At 48.4% G+C, this 19,634-nt stretch overlaps 1 protein-coding gene across 2 annotated transcripts in view; it reads right to left on the bottom strand.

Annotated features, from left to right (window-relative positions):
* TASOR2 (transcription activation suppressor family member 2) overlaps window positions 1–13,327 on the bottom strand; it is a 45,716-nt gene extending 32,389 nt beyond the window's left edge. Inside the window, exons 1-3 of one of the 2 annotated variants that reach the window (XM_059847596.1) lie at window positions 13,203–13,327; window positions 1,900–2,048; window positions 542–637 (exon numbers count right to left, since the gene is read on the bottom strand). In XM_059847596.1, the coding sequence (XP_059703579.1) occupies window positions 542–637; window positions 1,900–2,048; window positions 13,203–13,245 (288 nt within the window). In that variant the 5' untranslated portion in view covers window positions 13,246–13,327. The remainder of the gene's footprint in view (window positions 1–541; window positions 638–1,899; window positions 2,049–13,202) is intronic. The other variant, XM_059847595.1, reaches the window with a different exon arrangement.
* Between the last annotated feature and the right edge of the window lie 6,307 nt (window positions 13,328–19,634).

Below are 19,634 nucleotides of genomic sequence, written 5' to 3'. Positions count from 1 at the left end.
TCCTGGCTGTGAGGGGATAAAGGCAGGGACTGGATCCCAGCTTTCCCTGGAATTCCCAGGGCAGATCTCCTGGCTGTGATGGGATAAAGGCAGGGACTGGATCCCAGCTTTCCCTGGAATTCCCAGGGCAGATCTCCTGGCTGTGATGGGATAAAGGCAGGGACTGGATCCCAGCTTTCCCCAGAATTCCCAGGGCAGATCTCCTGGCTGTGATGGGATAAAGGCAGGGACTGGATCCCAGCTTTCCCTGGAATTCCCTGGGCAGATCTCCTGGCTGTGATGGGATAAAGGCAGGGACTGGATCCCAGATTTCCCAGCAGGAATTCCCTGGGCAGATCTCCTGGCTGTGAGGGGATAAAGGCAGGGACTGGATCCCAGCTTTCCCTGGAATTCCCAGGGCAGATCTCCTGGCTGTGATGGGATAAAGGCAGGGACTGGATCCCAGCTTTCCCTGGAATTCCCAGGGCAGATCTCCTGGCTGTGAGGGGATAAAGGCAGGGACTGGATCCCAGCTTTCCCTGGAATTCCCAGGGCAGGTCACCTCCTCCTCCTTGTCGAAGAGCAGGAATGCAAAGGTCTCCTGCAGCTCCTCCTGGCTGTACCCTGCCGCCGCCTTGGCTCGTGCAAAAGCTCGGAGCTGGAAAAGAAATCCCAAAATTATGGCTTCAGGTGATGCTGATCCCAGAAAAAAAAAATTCTTTTCCCACTTTTTTTGTTTTTCAGGATTGGGGCTGGGGGAGGGAAGTAATCTGGTCCAGCAGAGCTGGAAAAACACCTGGATGTGGTTTAATTCCAAAAATTTAATTCCAAAATTGAGGTGTGAGGAAAATGAAACATTACAGCAACAGGGAAAATCTGCAAGTGGGAATGGGATGAAGGGATTTGGAAATGGGAATGGGGGCATTTGAAAAGTGGGAATGTGGGGATGAAGGGAACTTGAAAATGGGAATGAAGGGGTTCAAAAAGTGGGAATGAAGGGAATTTGCAAAGTGGGAATGAAGGGATGAAGGGATTTTAGAAGTGGGAATGAGGGTATTTGAAAAGTGGGAATGAAGGATTTTTCAAAGTGGGAATGTGGGGATTTTAAAAGTGGGAATGTGGGAATGAAGGGATTTTCAAAGTGGGAATGAAGGGATCTGAAAAGTGGGAATGAGGGGATTCAAAAAGTGGGAATTAAGGGATTTTGAAGGCGGGAATGAAGGGAATTTGCAAAGTGGGAATGAAGGGATGAAGGGATTTTAGAAGTGGGAATGAGGGGTTTTTCAAAGTGGGAATGTGGGGATTTTAAAAGTGGGAATTAGAGAATTTTAAAAGTGGGAATGTGGGAATGAAGGGATTTTGAAAATGGGAATGAAGGGATTTGAAAAAAGGGAAAGTGGGAATGAAGGGATTTTGAAAGTGGGAATGTGGGGATTTTAGAAGTGGGAATGTGCGGATTTTGAAAGTGGGAATGTGTGGCCTTTAAAAGTGGGAATGAAGTGATTTCCAAAGTGGGAACAAAGGGTTTTTGAAAGTGGGGATGGGATGAAGGGATTTGAGAAGTGGGAATGAAGGGATTTTTAAAAGTCCAGGCAGCTGGGAAAAAGAAGTTCAAAGGAAAAGAAAGGTGGAGACAGAGACATCCCAAAAATCTGCCTTGAGGTCACTCAACAGGAAGCAACCCAGGGAAGGGAGTTCCCCCAATTCCAAAGAATTCTGGAATTCCCAAGGCTCCAGCAATTTTGAGCACCACTGGCTGCATGGATGGTCCATTCCCGACGGGGCTGGAAGTGCCAGGAAGGGAGAAAAAAAAAGCTGGGAATTTCAAGAGGGAAAGGAAACAGAGCTGGGAACAAATCAGCATTCCCAGAGGTGTGCAGCTCCCAGAAAATCCCGTTTTTCCTGGGATGGCAGGCTCACCTCGCTCAGGAACAGCTCGTTTTCCACCAGGATGGCTCGGCTGTACTGGAAGCCCTGCTGGGAGCCGGAGTGCAGCGAGGAGCTCCGGAGCACGGCCACGGCCCGCTGCAGCAGGGAGCAGCCCTGCTCCTCCTGATCCAGGGGAATTCCTGGGAAAAAGGGAACATTCCAGCTGGGAATGGCTGCAGCAGGGAGCAGCTCTGCTCCTCCTGATCCAGGGGAATTCCTGGGAAAAAGGGAACATTCCAGCTGGGAATGGCTGCAGCAGGGAGCAGCTCTGCTCCTCCTGATCCAGGGGAATTCCTGGGAAAAAGGGAACATTCCAGATGGGAATGGCTGCAGCAGGGAGCAGCTCTGCTCCTCCTGATCCTGGGGAATTCCTGGGAAAAAGGGAACATTCCAGATGGAAATGGCTGCAGCAGGGAGCAGCTCTGCTCCTCCTGATCCAGGGGAATTCCTGGGAAAAAGGGAACATTCCAGATGGGAATGGCTGCAGCAGGGAGCAGCTCTGCTCCTCCTGATCCTGGGGAATTCCTGGGAAAAGGGAACATTCCAGATGGGAATGGCTGCAGCAGGGAGCAGCCCTGCTCCTCCTGATCCAGGGGAATTCCTGGGAAAAAGGGAACATTCCAGATGGGAATGGCTGCAGCAGGGAGCAGCCCTGCTCCTCCTGATCCAGGGGAATTCCTGGGAAAAAGGGAACATTCCAGATGGGAATGGCTGCAGCAGGGAGCAGCCCTGCTCCTCCTGATCCAGGGGAATTCCTGGGAAAAAGGGAACATTCCAGATGGGAATGGCTGCAGCAGGGAGCAGCTCTGCTCCTCCTGATCCAGGGGAATTCCTGGGAAAACAGGGAACATTCCAGATGGGAATGGCTGCAGCAGGGAGCAGCTCTGCTCCTCCTGATCCAGGGGAATTCCTGGGAAAAAGGGAACATTCCAGCAGGGAATGGCTGCAGCAGGGAGCAGCTCTGCTCCTCCTGATCCAGGGGAATTCCTGGGAAAAAGGGAACATTCCAGCTGGGAATGGCTGCAGCAGGGAGCAGCCCTGCTCCTCCTGATCCAGGGGAATTCCTGGGAAAAAGGGAACATTCCAGCAGGGAATGGCTGCAGCAGGGAGCAGCTCTGCTCCTCCTGATCCAGGGGAATTCCTGGGAAAACAGGGAACATTCCAGATGGGAACGGCTCCTCGGGATCCAGGGACAATCCTGGGAAAACAGGGAACATTCCAGATGGGAATGGCTGCAGCAGGGAGCAGCTCTGCTCCTCCTGATCCAGGGGAATTCCTGGGAAAAAGGGAACATTCCAGATGGGAATGGCTGCAGCAGGGAGCAGCTCTGCTCCTCCTGATCCAGGGGAATTCCTGGGAAAACAGGGAACATTCCAGATGGGAATGGCTGCAGCAGGGAGCAGCTCTGCTCCTCCTGATCCAGGGGAATTCCTGGGAAAAAGGGAACATTCCAGATGGGAATCGCTCCTCGGGATCCAGGGACAATCCTGGGGAAACAGGGAACATTCCAGATGGGAATGGCTGCAGCAGGGAGCAGCTCTGCTCCTCCTGATCCAGGGGAATTCCTGGGAAAACAGGGAACATTCCAGATGGGAATGGCTCCTCGGGATCCAGGGGAGATCCTGGGGAAACAGGGAACATTCCAGCTGGGAATGGCTCCTCGGGATCCAGGGACAATCCTGGGGAAACAGGGAACATTCCAGCTGGGAATGGCTGCAGCAGGGAGCAGCCCTGCTCCTCCTGATCCAGGGGGAATCCTGGGAAAAAGGGAACATTCCAGCTGGGAATGGCTGCAGCAGGGAGCAGCTCTGCTCCTCCTGATCCAGGAGGAATCCTGGGAAAACAGGGAACATTCCAGCTGGGAATGGCTGCAGCAGGGAGCAGCTCTGCTCCTCCTGATCCAGGGGAATTCCTGGGAAAACAGGGAACATTCCAGATGGGAATGGCTCCTCGGGATCCAGGGGAGATCCTGGAGAAACAGGGAACATTCCAGCTGGGAATGGCTCCTTGGGATCCAGGGGAGTTCCTGAGGAAACAGGGAATATTCCAGCTGGGAACTGCCAGATCAATGTGGGGATTCAGGATGGAAAAAAGGGGGAAATATTCCAGATGGGAATGGCTGCAACAGGGAACAACCCTGCTCCTCAGGATCCAGGGGGAATCCTGGGGGAAAAATTGGGAATACTCCAGCTGGGAATTGCCAGATCAATGTGGGGATGGATTCAGGATAGAAAACAGGGAATATTCAAGGTGGGAATGGCCACAGTGGCTCCTTGAGATCCACGGGAAATCCTGGGGAAAAGGGGAATATTCCAGGTGGGAATTGCCAGATCAATGTAGGGACTCAGGATGGGAAAATGGGGAATATTCCAGGTGGGAATTGCCAGATGAATGTGGGCATTCAGAAAGGAAAAAAGGGGAATATTCCAGGTGGGAATTGCCAGATCAATGTGGGCATTCAGAAAGGAAAAAAGAGAATATTCCAGGTGGGAATTGCCAGATCTGTGGGGTTTTGGGATGGGGTGGTGCAAGGGTGTGCCTGCCTGCTGTCCCAATCCCAAATCTTTGGGAGTTCAAACGGCCTTTGGAAAGAGGGACCTGAGCTCCTGGCTAATCCCCAAAAATCTGGAGTAAGTGCCAGAAGCAAAATAATTTACAACTTCAAAAACCGCAAATTAATAATATAATATTAAATTATAAATTTAAAAATATAAAAATTAATTACTATAATGATTAATATAATTAATTCTATATAAAATATATTACATATAACTAATTAATTAAAATTAGCTAACTGTAGAATTAACTTATACTATTATTTATATAATTATTTATAATCAATTAATTTAAACTAAATGTTTTATATATTATATATAATAAAATTTATATTTATACTATATAACATTATAAATATGACATATGTATTTCATAATAAAGACAATTTAGAGCATATAATACATATTATTTATTATATATATTACATATTATATATTATTATACCTCATAAATAGTAATATATGAATAATAGTATATACAATAATATAGAATATTATTCTGATAATTTTTAAACTATATTTTATAAGTAATTATAAATTATTTAAATTAATCATGCATTAATTAATTATAAAATTCATTTATGGATTTATAATTTAACTCCAATCATGAGATTCCAAACTCAGTGTTTGATCCCTATTTTTAAAGGCAAGTCTGAATAATTTTTGTCTTTTCAATTTAAAAAAAATAAGATCAAATCATTCCTTGTGTCGATTTTTATTCCTCTCCAGTTATTCCAGGAGGAAAATAAAATAATCTAAGGAATAGGGGGAATGGAAAGGGAAAGGAAAAAATCCAGATGAGACAAAAACGTGGAGGGATCTAAAAATGATCCAGGAATCCCAAAGTGACCCAGGGATCCCAAAGTGACCCAGGGATCCAAAACTGACCCAGGGATCCCAAACTGACACAGGGATCCCAAACTGACACAGGGATCCCAAAGTGACCCAGGGATCCCAAAGTGACCCAGGGATCCCAAACTGACCCGGGAATCCCAACACGACCCAGGGATCCCAACGTGACCCAGGGATCCCAACGTGACCCAGGGATCCCAACGTGACCCAGGAATCCCAACTGACCCAGGGATCCCAAAGTGACCCAGGGATCCCAACATGGCCCAGGGATCCCAAACTGACCCAGGGATCCCAAACTGACCCAGGAGTCCCAAAGTGACCCAGGAGTCCCAAACTGACCCAGGAACCCCAAAGTGACCCAGGGATCCCAACGTGACCCAGGGATCCCAAAGTGACCCAGGGATCCCAACATGGCCCAGGGATCCCAAACTGACCCAGGGATCCCAAACTGACCCAGGAGTCCCAAAGTGACCCAGGAGTCCCAAACTGACCCAGGAACCCCAAAGTGACCCAGGGATCCCAACGTGACCCAGGGATCCCAAAGTGACCCAGGGATCCCAAAGTGATCCTAGAGCACACAGCAGGCGAGGACGGAAATTTGGAGGAAAGCCTTTCAGGAAGATTTTTCTGCTTTAACCCTTTTTTGGGTCTTTTGTGCCTTTCTCCCTTCCCTTTTTACTCTTCCTGCTTTTGGGTGCTGCCTCTGGAATCCTTGGAATTGGGGGGAAAAGCAGAAAAATGGGAAATAAAGGGATTTTCGGGGTTTTGTTCAGCAGCACCAAAGGAGGAAAGTTCATTTTGCTCGTTTTTCCTGCATCCTTAGGGAAGCATCCCATAAATTTAAAATTTAAGATAAATTTAAATGTTACATTATAAATTTAAATTTTCCTGGAATTTTAAATCCCAGCTCAGCCCAAGGGATCCAGCACAACCCTCCCTCTTTTTTCTTTTGCTGGAGCACCACAGCATTTGATGGAAAATGTCATGGATTTTCAGGGATAAAGGTAAAAAAAAAGTATGGAAAACTCTTGGGAATGCAACACAAAGTCTGGGAATTCTGCAGGGGATCACTCCAATATTTCTTCCCAAATGCAGCTTCAAAAGGAAAATCCAGAAAGGGGAAAAACTAATTTTAGAAATAATTAATAAATGAATGAACGAGAGGAAGCTGAGCCCGAGTGGCTGCATGCCTCAATTCCCTCCGGGATTTAGGATTGGAGGAGTCCCAACCCTAAAGGGAAAAAATTCCCAGGAAAAAAAATCCCAAATCCTGGCACAGCCCAGGGCAGGAGCAGAAGGTGAAAGTGAAAGTGGCCACGGCAGAAGGGAAAGTGAAAGTGAGAAACTTGGGAATGGCACCGGATCCACGGGGGAAACTGGGAAAGGGAAACTTGGGAAAGGGAAACTTGGGAAAGGGAAACTTGGGAATGGCACCGGATCCACGGGGGAAACTGGGAAAGGGAAACTTGGGAAAGGGAAACTTGGGAATGGCACTGGATCCACGGGGGAAACTGGGAATGGGAAACTTGGGAATGGCACTGGATCCATGGGGGAAGCTGGGAATGGGAAACTTGGGAAAGGGAAACTTGGGAATGGCACCAGATCCACGGGGGAAACTGGGAATGGGAAACTGGGAATGGGAAACTTGGGAAAGGGAAACTTGGGAAAGGGAAACTTGGGAATGGCACCGGATCCACGGGGGGAACTTGGGAAAGGGAAACTTGGGAAAGGGAAACTTGGGAATGGCACTGGATCCATGGGGGAAACTGGGAAAGGGAAACTTGGGAATGGCACTGGATCCACGGGGGAAACTGGGAATGGGAAACTTGGGAATGGCACTGGATCCACAGGGGAAACTTGGGAAAGGGAAACTTGGGAATGGCACCGGATCCACGGGGGGAAACTTGGGAATGGCATTGGATCCATGGAGAGAAACCTGGGAAAGGGAAACCTGGTAATGAGAAACTTGGGAATGGCACTGGATCAATGAGGGAAACTTGGGAATGAGAAACTTGGGAATGGCACTGGGTCCATGAGTAAAAGTCAGAAGAAAGAAAAGAAGGAAAAACTTGGGAAGAAGGAGAAGGAAAAAAGGAGAAAGTTGGGATTGGCACTCAGGAAAATTGAGAAACTTGGGAATGGCACCAGATCCATGGGGCAAACTCTGGGAATGGCACTGGATCCACTGGGAATAACTGAGGAAACAAGAAACTTGGGAATGGTACCAGATCCATGTGGCAAACTGTGGGAAGGACAAACTTGGGAATGGGGCACTCAGGGAAGGAGAAACTCGGGAATGGCACTGGATCCATGGGGCAAACTGCAGGAATGGGATCAGCCAGCAGGGATGGCACAGCACTGGAAGATCCAGAGGGGATGGATGATCCCTGCCCTGAACCCCTTGGGAATTCCCACCCTTTCAGCACAGAATTCCACAGGCACTCCTGCAGCTCCCCAGATCAGCTCCAATCCAGGGAACGCTGAGCTTTCCCTCCCTGCTGTGCACAATCCGCCCTCCAAGGAATGATGGAATTCCTTGGAATTCTGCTGGTCTGCTGCTCCCTGCTCCTTCTCCTGGGCAGGATGAGCAGAGCCAGGGAATCCCTGGGGTGGGGAAAGATTTCTAGGATGGAGCCCAACCATTCCCAGCACTGCCAGGGCCACCTGTGTCCCCAGCTGCCACATCCACAGGGACTGAAATCCCTCAGGGATGGGGACCCCAGCCCTGCCCTGGGCACTGCCAATGCCTGACAGATTTTCCATGGAGAAATGTTCCCTAAAATCCAACCCAAACCTCCCCTGGCACAGCTGGAGGGATGTAAAATGGGATCAGGGAATGCTGAACTGCTCCAGAGCGTGGAATTCCCAGCTGGAATCAGCCCTGGGCACAGCTGAGCCTGGCTCAGCCTCCCCCACCAACCCCACTGGGAATGGTTTCTCCAGCTCCTGCCTTGCTGGGATGGGATTGCTGGAGCCAGGGAATCCCTGGGCTTGGGAGAGACTTCCTAGGATGGAATCCAACCATTCCCAGCACTGCCAGGGCCACCCGTGTCCCCAGGTGCCACATCCACAGGGACTGAAATCCCTCAGGGATGGGGACCCCACCCCTGCCCTGGGCACTGCCAATGCCTGACCTTTCCCATGACCTTTTCCATGGAGAAAGAAATTTTCCCTAAAATCCAATCCAAACCTCCCCTGGCACAGCTGAGGCTGTGCTCTTCCAAAACCCAGGATTTGCCTCTGGCTCCTCCCTTTTCCTGGGATCTCTGGATGGCCTCAGCACTCAGCAACTTCCAAGGGAGTTTTCCCAGCCCAGGAGGAAAACTCCAGGCTTTGGAAGGGCAGAATTTCCTCTTTTTTTACATTTTTTAACCTTAAAATTTGAGTAGCATTCACCGCAGGCACTTGGAAGCTGTCAAATCCTCAAAGTTCCATGATCCAGCAATTTTCCTGGCTTGATCCCAAGGCTGGAATGAGCTGGAATATTGGGAATCACCAGCAGGATCAGCTCTGGCACCACCACATCCCACTGTGGATTTATACCAAAATTTGGGCTAAATCCAGGAGCTTTTTATCACGACAGAATTCTCCCAAAAACCAGTTTGTGTTCTTCCTTGGGATCATCTTTCCCCAAACTCTCCTGGAGTTTAACTCCTCCCATCCCAATTTCCTTCTTTCCCCAAATTCTCCTGGAGTTTTACTCCTCCCAGCCCAATTTCCTTCTTTCCCCAAATTCTCCTGGAGTTTTACTCCTCCCATCCCAATTTCCTTCTTTCCCCAAATTCTCCTGGAGTTTAACTCCTCCCAGCCCAATTTCCTTCTTTCCCCAAATTCTCCTGGAGTTTTACTCCTCCCAGCCCAATTTCCTTCTTTCCCCAAATTCTCCTGGAGTTTAACTCCTCCCAGCCCAATTTCCTTCTTTCCCTGTGGGAGATCTCCCAGAAAAACCAGAGTCTCTCCCTGGCTGATCCAGAGATTTTTTCCTTCTCCAGCTGAGATCCAGGGATTTTCCTCCTCCAACTGATCCCACTCCTGGGAGCTGTTTGCTGAGGGGAGTGGGCACAACAGAAATTTCTGGAAAAATTGGATATTAGGGAAAATTTCCCCCCTAAAAAGCACGGGAAGAGGCTGCCCAGGGCACTGGAGGGATTTAAAAGCTGGAAGTGACACTTGGGGACATCACTGGTGGCCTTGGCAGGCTTGGGAATGGCTGGATTGGATCTCTGAGGGTTTTTCCACCTCTGGAATTCCACTTTCCCAGCTTTGCCCAGGACACAGGGAATTCTTTAACCCTGGATGTGCTGGTGGCTGAAGCTGCCATGGGATAACAGATCTGACCTGAGCCCAGGAGGAGTGGGATTTCCCAGGTTTTTCCAGGCAGATGTTGGGAATGGGATGGGCTGGGATCAGAACAAACCTCTGGGACAGGCTGGCCTGGTGTGTCCGTGTGCTTCCTGCAGGCCTTGCCCCAGGCTGCTGCAGATGAGGAATAAAGAACAACCCACAAACGCAGAGATTCCACCTTTGCCTCAGGAAACAGAGCTTCCAGGAGTTTTCAGGATGCAGCTCCACGTTCCTAAATTAATCCTCCTTGCCCCCAAACTTGGGAATTACACCCTGGTTTGGGCTGGGATCATTTCTTTTGCTGTTTTTAACTCAGTGAGCCGAGGTGGTTGTTCCTAAGCAAACCCAGGGGTTGGACTGGATTTCCAATTTTTTTCCCAATTTTTTTTTTCCAATTTTTTTCCCAATCACCCAGGGCTGATTCCAGCTGGGAATTCCACACTCTGGAGCAGCTCAGCATTCCCTGATCCCATTTCTTATCCTGTTTTTGGCCTCCAGCTGTGCCAGGGCAGGTTTGGATTGGATTTTTGGGAACACTTCTCCACGGAGAAGGAATGAGGATGTGGAGGCTGCAGATGTCCTTTAGGGCCTGACAGGATTTATCTGGATGGGGTTCTGGTGCTGCAGGGAATTCCTGGCATCTTTTCAGGGACCTCTGCAACCTCCAGAGAGCTGGGATTGATCTCACAGCAAAACCCAAATCCCACTGGATGGGCAGGGAATTTTAGGGAATTTTAGCAGTTTCCTCATGGGAAGGGATTATGTTTAAAAAATAAAAAGAAACAACACAACAAAAAACCCCCTCTCTGTGTCATCAGCAAATCTGAGTGTTTCCAAATTCCCACCTGGAATTTTGGTCCTTCTGTTCTTTTGTTTGGCTCCAACAAAAGAATTCCAAAGGAAATGTTTCATCCAGGAGAAATCCAGCCTGGGGGAGAAATGATGGAGCCTCTCCTGCTGCACCAGCAGATGGAAAAATTAAGAGGGAAAAAAACCCCAAAACTCCTTGGGAGGTTCAGGCTGGATGAGAAGTTGGAATTTTCCCCCTGGCAAAGCACAGGTCCCCATTCCTGGCTGGACAAAGCCACATCCACCCCACTGTGATGAAAAAACTCCTCAGGGTAGGAATCCTCCAGCTACAATCCTTGCAAGAGCCATCTTGTGGATTTTCCAAGCTCCCTCCTGCTCCTTTCAGCTGCTCAGGAAATCCAAAATGTGCTTTTCACACGTTTCACACATTAATTGAGAAAGATCAGGAGGTTTTATCCCAAAACTCCAATTCTGGCACCTCACCCAGGGCTGTGGCTTCACTCAGGTGACACCTGACTCTTCCCAAGTCACCAGCACGGGAATTCTGGCACTTGGACAACAAAAAACAACATTTTGTTTGCAAAATCAGCCAGTTCTGTGATTTTCCAGGGAGCTGAGAGAGCAGCAGTGTCAGGAACAATCTCCCTGAGGCCAAGAAATTCCCTTTGGGAAAGGGGAAAAACCCAAAACAAATCCTCCAACCACATTCCCTGTGGATCCTCTGGCTGGGGAAATCACACCCTGAAAACTCCCAATAAAAACGACCAAAGCCAAGCACTCAAATCCAAAAATTCCCTCAGAATTAGTGGGGTCTCACCATCCAAAAAATATTCCAGATTTGGCAAAAAACTGAATTTATCCCCCCCCAAAAAATCAACATTTCACTTTTTGGTTTCAAAGGCATTCTAAGCAAGAACACGGAATTGGTGGCTTTGGGGAAGAAAATCCCAAGGTGAGATTTTAAGGAATACTGAGGGTGAAGATCTGGGAACAGGGAATATTCAAGCTGGCTCTGCTGTTGCCAAAAACTGCAGGTTTAAGAGGAACACTAAGAAGAAATAAAGCAAATTATGCATAAAACCAATTTCAAAGCCACCTAACAGGCTGTGGTGCCAGGCAATTAAATGTAATTAATCACAATTCTTACCGGAGAAATAAGAGTTTCTGAAATGCTCTGATAACGATTTTTTTTTTGGCTGGAAAACAACAATTTCTGTGAAATCAGACACTTCAGTAACAACAGAACTTGTATAAAAAATTCCTTCTAGAGCAGAGATTTCCAGACTCGACCACAGCAAAACCCCCTGTTTTATAAAAAACGTTTTATAAAAACCAAAATGAGCTTGGAGCTGCACTAAGAAATACCCATTTTTATCAAAGACTTGGGGTAAATCCATTAATTTTATGTTCTGACTTGAGTAGCCCAAAAAAAGCAGAGCGCCTCCTGCACCATTCCGGATCATTCTGGAACATCACAGCACGCACGTTTTTTAGGAAAAAACCTTGGTTTCCATGGAGCAAGGACCACGATTTACAATTCTTTTTGTGCCACCCCACCTCCTGCTTGTTTCATCCATCCCAGATTATCCTCCCTTTAGGAGTGCAGACCTAGAGCTGGGCAAACTCCGCTGCAATCCGAATCTCTGTGCGATAATTTGAGGACAATCTGGGATTAGAATTGTGCAACACCAGAGCACAAACGTATTTTTCTCCCCTTATAAGGCCAAATTTCAGCCCTGCAGCTGCTCTAAAGGGGGACCGAGAGGCCTGCAGCCCCTCCAGGAGAGGATCAGCACCCATCCACGCTGGTTTTATTCCCAAACCCCACTCCCGAAGGGCACCCGCATCACCCAGCACGTGCGCCCAAAAAAGCACCGTGACTTTCCCAGCTGCTCAGGCCTTGGGATCAACCACTTGGAAAAGCCAACGTGTCGCTGGTGAGCCAGAGAATTTCAAAACCATCTGGTTCCTACGTGTCCGAGGCTTCCAGGAGCTCGGGGTCGGGGCCTCACCCACCTCCCCCGGCAGCTACGGGCACGGCAGGGGAGCAAAGGCGGCGTGGCCGCTCCTCTGCTCCCGAGGGAAGGGCGGGATGGAGCCGGGAACCCTCTTTCACCCAGGGAAGGGCGGGATGGAGCCCGTAAAGGCTCCGCTCCCTGCCGAAGGGCGGGATGAAGCCGGTAAATCGTCTTTTCCCCGGGGGAAAGTGCGATGGAGAGGTAACCCTTTGCCTCCCAGAGAAGGGCGGGATGGAGCCAGTAATCCTCCCCACACACACACACTTCTCCCAGTGCAGGGCGGGATGGAGCCGGGAATCCTCCGCTCCTTAAGGAAGGGCGAGATAGTGCCGGGAACCCTTTTTTTCCTTAATGAAGGGCACGATGGAGCCGGGAACCCTTCTCTCTTTAAGGAAGTGCACGATGGAGCCGGGAACCCTTTTTTTCCTTAAGGAAGGGCACGATGGAGCCGGGAACCCTTCTCTCTTTAAGGAAGGGCACGATGGAGCCGGTCGCCTTCCCCTCTCCAAAGGAAGAGCGGCATGGAGCCAGTAATTCCCCCACTCCTAGGGAAGAACTGAAGCCGCTCGCTTTCCCTTCTCCCAGGGAAGAGCGGGATGGAGCCGGTCGCCTTTCCCTGCCTCAAGGAAGAGCGGCATGGAGCCGGTAACCACCGCCCAACTCGCAGGGAAGGGCGCGATGGAGCCGCCCGCCCTCAGCCCCCGGCCCCGCTTACCCGTGCCCGGCTCGCCGCTCTCCCCGCGCCGCCTCTCGCCCATGCCGGGGCTCGCTCGGGGCCGTCCCTCAGGCCGCCCTCATGGCCGCCCCGCCCGGCCCCCGGCGCGGCGCCGCTACCGGGCCGGCGGCATGAGGCGGCGCGGGGCGGCCGCCGCCATCCGCCGGCCCCAGGAAGTGGAAGGACGGAGCGGGCGGGGGAGGAGGGAGAGAGGGAGGGAAGGAGGGGACGAGGGGCGGGAGCGGCGGGGAAAAAAACAGAAAGTGAAAACTGAACCGGAAAGACAGCGAGGGGCCGCCCGCGGGTTTTCCTCTTCCCGCGGTCACTGGACCTTGGCTGCCCGTAGCCGGCCTGTCGTCTTCCGTCCCTCATTGCTGCTCCTGGCTCTGCCATCTGTGTTTGCCGTGGGTGGGGATCTTGCCCCAGTCTTGCCCTCTCCTCCTCCTCGATCACCTCAGCCCCTCCATGCCTGACTTCAGCTCTTCCCGGTGCTCCTTCCCTCATCTCCTCACAGCATGGGGAGAGACCCTTTTCTCCTTCTCAGTCCTTCCCCATCAGTGTTTTCCTTCTTTTGGGTCTTCCCTCAGTTTCCCCCAGTTCCCTTCCTGACCAATTCAATGTTTGTTCAGCTCTTCCCACTGCCCTTTTGCTCATTCTTCTGCTTTGTGCCTCAGTGCCTACCCCAGAGCCGTGTTTTGGATCTGCCCTCAGCCCCCAAACTCCTTCCCTTGTCCCCTCACATCATCCCCAGAGCTCCTTTTCTCACCTCAGTCTTTCCCCCTCAGTATTTTCCCTTCGTGTTCCTTGTTTTGGGCCTTTCCTCAGTTCCAAAATGTCTTTCCTTTATCCCTCACACTTCGCATCGTGGCCAGAGCCCCCTCCCTCCCCTCAGTCCCTCTCCCTCAGTATTTTATCTCAGTCCCCTTCCCGATCCCCTCAGCCCCTCCACACCTGACCTCAGCTCTTCCCACAACTACTTAAGGACAAGCTCTCTCCTTGCTGGGCTGATCTGGGCAGATTCCAGGTGGTGCAGAAAAATGAATTATTTATCATCTTTTTCTGCTCAGATGTCCATTTCCGTGTGTGTGTGTGTGTGGCCTGCAGCCACCCTGTGAGGTACTTCGGGGGTATCCCAGTCCGTGGGGGACAAGGGGACATCGGGAACAGGGATGGGGCTGAGGGAAGCACTGAGGTGAGGGACACAATAATGGGGTGAGGAGATGTGGGAAGGGGACAGAATGGATAAAGAAATACGGGGAGAAGGTCCTGAGGGGATCAGGGAAGGGGATTTGGGGGGATTGAGGGAAAGCTCTGAGGGGGAAGGACTGAGGTGAAGGAAGGGGTTTAAGGAATGGTGTGAGGGGTGAGGGAAAAGGGACAGAAGGGATAATGAAATATGGGGGGAAGGACCTGAGGGAAGGGGCTGAGGGAAGAGCCAAAATGATGGGCTGAGGGGATCAGGAAGGGGATTGAGGGAAGGAATTTTGGGAAAGGGAAGGGAAGGGGCTGAGGGAAGAGCCAAAATGAGGGGCTGAGGGGATCGGGAAGGGGACTGAGGGGAGGGATTTTGGGGAGATTGAGGGAAGGCTCTGAGGGGGAAGGACTGAGATGAAAGAAGATCCAAAATGAGAAACTGAGGGGCAGAACAGATAAAAAATGATGGGGAAAAGCCCTGAGGGAAGAGCCAAAATGAGAAACTGAGGAAAAACACTGGGCCAGGACAGATAAAAAATGATGGGGAAAGGCCCTGCGGGAAGAGGCTGAGGGAAGAGCCAAAATGAGAAACTGAGGAAAAACCCTCAGAACAGAACAGATAGAAAATGATGGGGAAGGTCCTGAAGGAAGAGCCAAAATGAGGGGCTGAGGGGATCAGGGAAGGATTTTGGGGGCATTGAGGGAAGGCTCTGAAGGGGAAGGACTGAGGTGAAGGAAATGGTTTAAGGAATGGTGTGAGGGGTGAGGGAAAGAAAGAACAAGAGACAAGGAATGAGAGGAAGGAGACTGAGGGAAGATCCAAAATGAGAAACTGAGGAAAAACCCTGGGCCAGAACAGATAAAAAATAATGGGGAAAGGCCCTGAAGGAAGGCCCTGAGGGAAGAGCCAAAACGAGGGGCTGAGGGGATCAGGGAAGGATTTTGGGGGCATTGAGGGAAGGCTCTGAGGAGGAAGGACTGAGGTGAGGGAAGGGGTTTAAGGAATGATGTGAGGGGTGAGGGAAAGAAGGAATGAGAAGGGGCCCAAGGGAACATCCAAAATGAGAAACTGAGGAGAAACCCTGGGTCACAACAGATAAAAAATGATGGGGAAGGCTCTGAGGGAAGGGACTGAGGGGATCACGGAAGGATTTTGGGGGGATTGAGGGAAGCCTCTGAGGGGGAAAGACTGAGGTGAGGGAAATGGTTTAAGGAATGATGTGAGGGGTGAGGGAACGAAAGAACAAGAGACAAGGAATGTGAGGAAGGGGACTGAGAGAAAATCCAAAATGAAAAACTGAGGAAATCCACTGGGCCAGAACAGATAAAAAATGATGGGGAAAGGCTCTGAGGGAAGGGGCTGAGGGGATCAAGGAGGGAGCTTATTAAAGTCCCTTCTGATGGTTCTGAGTTTCCTCACCCCAGTACTGAACCCTACACGGAACAGAAGAAGCCAAGGATCATTTTTAGGTTTCACCAGGCTTGGCAGAAACACCAAAAACACATCCAAGGGCGAATGTTGCAATCGACTTTGGGGAGGGAACGGGGAGATCTGGGCTTGCCCAGCCTCTTACACAAGAGGATTTAGGAACACCCTGTCCTGAACGCCGGGGCAAAGGTTGTGTTTGGCTGAGCAAGGAGTCTTGGAGGGGATTCCATTGGCATTCTTTTTGGCAATGAGAGCCACGGTGCTGAGTCCATAATAAATGTCCGGAGAGGCTGACTCCTGATCCTTGCTGAGCTGCCTCCATGCTCAGTGCCCAGGCTCTGCTTCAGCTCTGCTGATCTTTGCAGGAAAGATTGGCAAACAAGACATAAGGAACAACAATGGGCCAACTCATTTATGAGTCACTTATTAGCCAAATCAGTCAGGAACGTGCCCTTACGGATGTTTCACCCACCCTAAGAATTTGCTGCAGCAGCAGCAGAGTGCAAAGTGCTGCTGCCCAGTGAAAAAAATGAAGTCAGGAGGGAGAAAAAGTGATTTTTTTGGGGGGGGGGAGCAGGGCACCATTTATAGCACTTTTTATAGCATCATTTATTTTTTATTATTTAATTATTATTCTTTATTAAATTTTATTTGTTTATTATTTAATTTTTATTTATTACTATTATTTATTTATAGCATTTATCACGGCAAATTTGCCAGATCCATGGGTTTTTCTAGCTCCTGCTGGCAGATAAAAATTCTGGAATTCTTACTGAGACAGAAATATGTTCCTGGTTGCCCTCAAAGGGGGAAAAATCCCCAAGAGGTGTGAGGAGGTCTCTGTGATTTTGGGGTCTCTGGAGAGCAGATCTGCAGTCAGAACATCCAAGTTTCCACCTGCAGTGGGATCATCCAGTCAGTGTCCCCATGAAATCCAAGTATTTTAGTGTTGGGAGCTGCTTCTGGTGAGGAAATGTTGAGTTTCAGCTCCTCTTTCCATGCTTAGAAAAACAAAGAATTCAAAGGAATTGCATCATCAGCGCTTCTGATGGTTTGGGCCGGATCATCCTAAAAATCTTCTCCAATTATTTTGATTATAATTATGTTGGTCATTTGGCTGAGGAGAGGAGCTGGAGCCTCTGGAGGTCAGAGCCCATTTTCAAGTGGAGTTTCTGTCCCTTTTTGGGTGGTGACAAGCCAAGGCCATGATGTCACCGTGGTGGGGACCCCGTTCCTGGCCAGGTTTTATTTTGGCTTCTTTGAAACCTTGACTCATAAGGTTCTGGTGTAGTTAAATGTGAATTTAAAGAAGTCATTGGGAGTTTTATTTCCCTCTTTTATTCAGAAAGAAACCAAGAATTATTCCATTGGTTACTCTGTGAAGGAGAAGAGTGGCAGTGGAGTGACTCAAGTGGGAGGTGGGAGCAGCAGTTCCTGATGACATCAGGGTGAAGCAAATTAATTCATTAATTATTGACTGTGGGGCAGTGCCAGGAAACACCCAGAGGATCCTTCTCCTGCCCTGCCTGAATCCCAGAAATTCATGGAAAAGCTGAATTTCTCTGCTTTTCTCTTGCTGGTTACCATGGCAATGCTGGTTTTTCTCCTGTTTCCTTATGCTCATGGAATGGTTTGGGTGGGAAGGGACCTTAGACATCTCCTAATTCCACATCCCAGGAGTTCTTCCACGGGCACCTTCCGCCATCCCAGGCTTTTCCAGCCTCACCTTGGGCTCTTCCAGGCCTGAGGCAACCACAGCTTCTCTGGGAATGCCATTCCAAGGCCTCACCACCCTCCCTCATTTGTGACACCACCGTTTGGGTTGGTTTCCCTTGATTTCCCAAAGTTTGGGATCATTTCTGTCTCTTCCAGCCATTTCTGAAGCCAATTTTGACAACAAGGCAGTGATTTCTCCAATTTTCCCCAAAATCCGTGGGTTTTTGCTCATCACCTCAAGTGGGCAGAAGTTTGCTCCCCCATTTCTGTTTTCTCTAAAGGGGTGTCAAACCAGAAAAAAAAAAAAAAAAAGGTATAAAATGCAAAATCTGGACCTTTTAACCCAAATTTTTACTTTATTCCACACCACTGCCAAGGTGGGTGTCAACCCTTACCCCATTCTGCACTCACTCAAGAAAAACTCCTTTAATCTCTAAGACCTCACAGCAAATTTTATTTTATATTATTTAATTTTATTTTATTTAATTTTATTTTATTTTATTTTATTTTATTTTATTTTATTTTATTTGTTTTATTTTATTTTATTATTTTATTTTATTTATTTTATTTTATTTTATTTTATTTATTGTATTAATTTTCATTTTATTACTTTTTATTAAATTGTATGAATTTTTGTTTTATTATTTTTATTAAATTTTATTAGAATTTTATTTATTTATTTATTTACTTACTTACTTACATACTTACTTATTTATTTAATTTTAGGCCCAATTTTATTTTATTTCCCCTTTAATTTTGTCACACCTGTCAAAAAAAATGGTGAAAATCGTCAAAAAAAAATGGTGAAAATCAACAAAAATACCCCATGAAAGAGCATTTTATTTATTTCTCCCTTAATTTTCTTAATTCTGTCCAAAAATTCGTGAAAATCATCAAAAACACCCCATGAGTGAGAATTTTTGCTGCTTTTTCATGGGGTCCTCATGCAGTGCTCCCAACCCAATTAAGATTTTTGCTTTTAGCTTGGATTTATTCTTGGTTTGGTTTTCTTTTCCAGCACTTTTGGCTAAAATCATTAAGATTTTTGCTTTTTGCTTGGATTTATTCTTGGTTTGGTTTTCTTTTCCAGCACTTTTGGCATCTTGCACCTTTAGAAGCCGTGGTGCTGCTCGAGGGGTGATGCCAAACATTTCAAATCCTTCTGGCGGCTTTTTAAGCCAGACCTAAAGTTAAACCAGGCCTGAAAAAAGGCTTGAGCTAAGCCCATCTTATTTGAATTTCGTGGTGTAACTGTCAAACCACAGAGAATCCTCAGGAAATGACTCAAAGGTGACGAGGAAGGCAGAAAATTCTCATTTTCTTCAAGTCTCTGCCATTCCCCCCCCCCCATTTTTCACAAAAATTCTCAATTTCTTTTCTTCATTCTTAAAAAAAAATAATTCCTGCTGCTGCTTAGCTGATAGTTCTGCAATAGAAACCTGAAGATTTCTAAATGTTGAGTTGAAATATGAATTATTGACATTGATTATTGCTCTTTACCAGGCACAGCTGGAGGCAGCAGACACGAGCTCTTTCCAAAAGGTTTGATCCTGGCAAAAATCTCGGGATCAGGGAATGCTTTGGGTAGGAAGGGACCTAAAACTCCTCCAGTTCCATGGGCAGGGACACTCCCACTATCCCAGATTTCTTCAAGCACCATCCAGCAATTCCAGGCATGGAGCAGCCACAATTTCCTTGGAAAAAATCTCTTTTTTTTGGAGGAAAAATCCTCCAATTCTCCCTTGGCAGGATGGAGCAGTTGTAATTTTTATGGGATTATTGCCATGGATTTTCCAGCTCCATCATTCAAACCAGAATGGATTTAGGGAATTTCATCCTCCTGCAGGGGCAAAATTGGTATTGTCTCCAAAACTGGTATTGTCTCCAAAATTGGTGTTTTCTCCCAAATTGGTATTTTCAGGAGAAAAACATAACTGAAAAAATCCTCCAGTTCTCCCTTGGCAGGATGGAGTAATTGTAATTTTTATGGGATTATTGCCATGGAATTTCCAGCTCCATCATTCAAACCAGAATGGATTTAGGGAATTCCATCCTCCTGCAGGGGCAAAATTGGGTTTCTCCAAAATTGCTAT

This window comes from Haemorhous mexicanus, chromosome 5, assembly GCF_027477595.1.
Source record: "Haemorhous mexicanus isolate bHaeMex1 chromosome 5, bHaeMex1.pri, whole genome shotgun sequence".
NCBI lineage: Eukaryota > Metazoa > Chordata > Aves > Passeriformes > Fringillidae > Haemorhous > Haemorhous mexicanus.
This window is presented reverse-complemented; position numbering and strand designations above follow the sequence as displayed.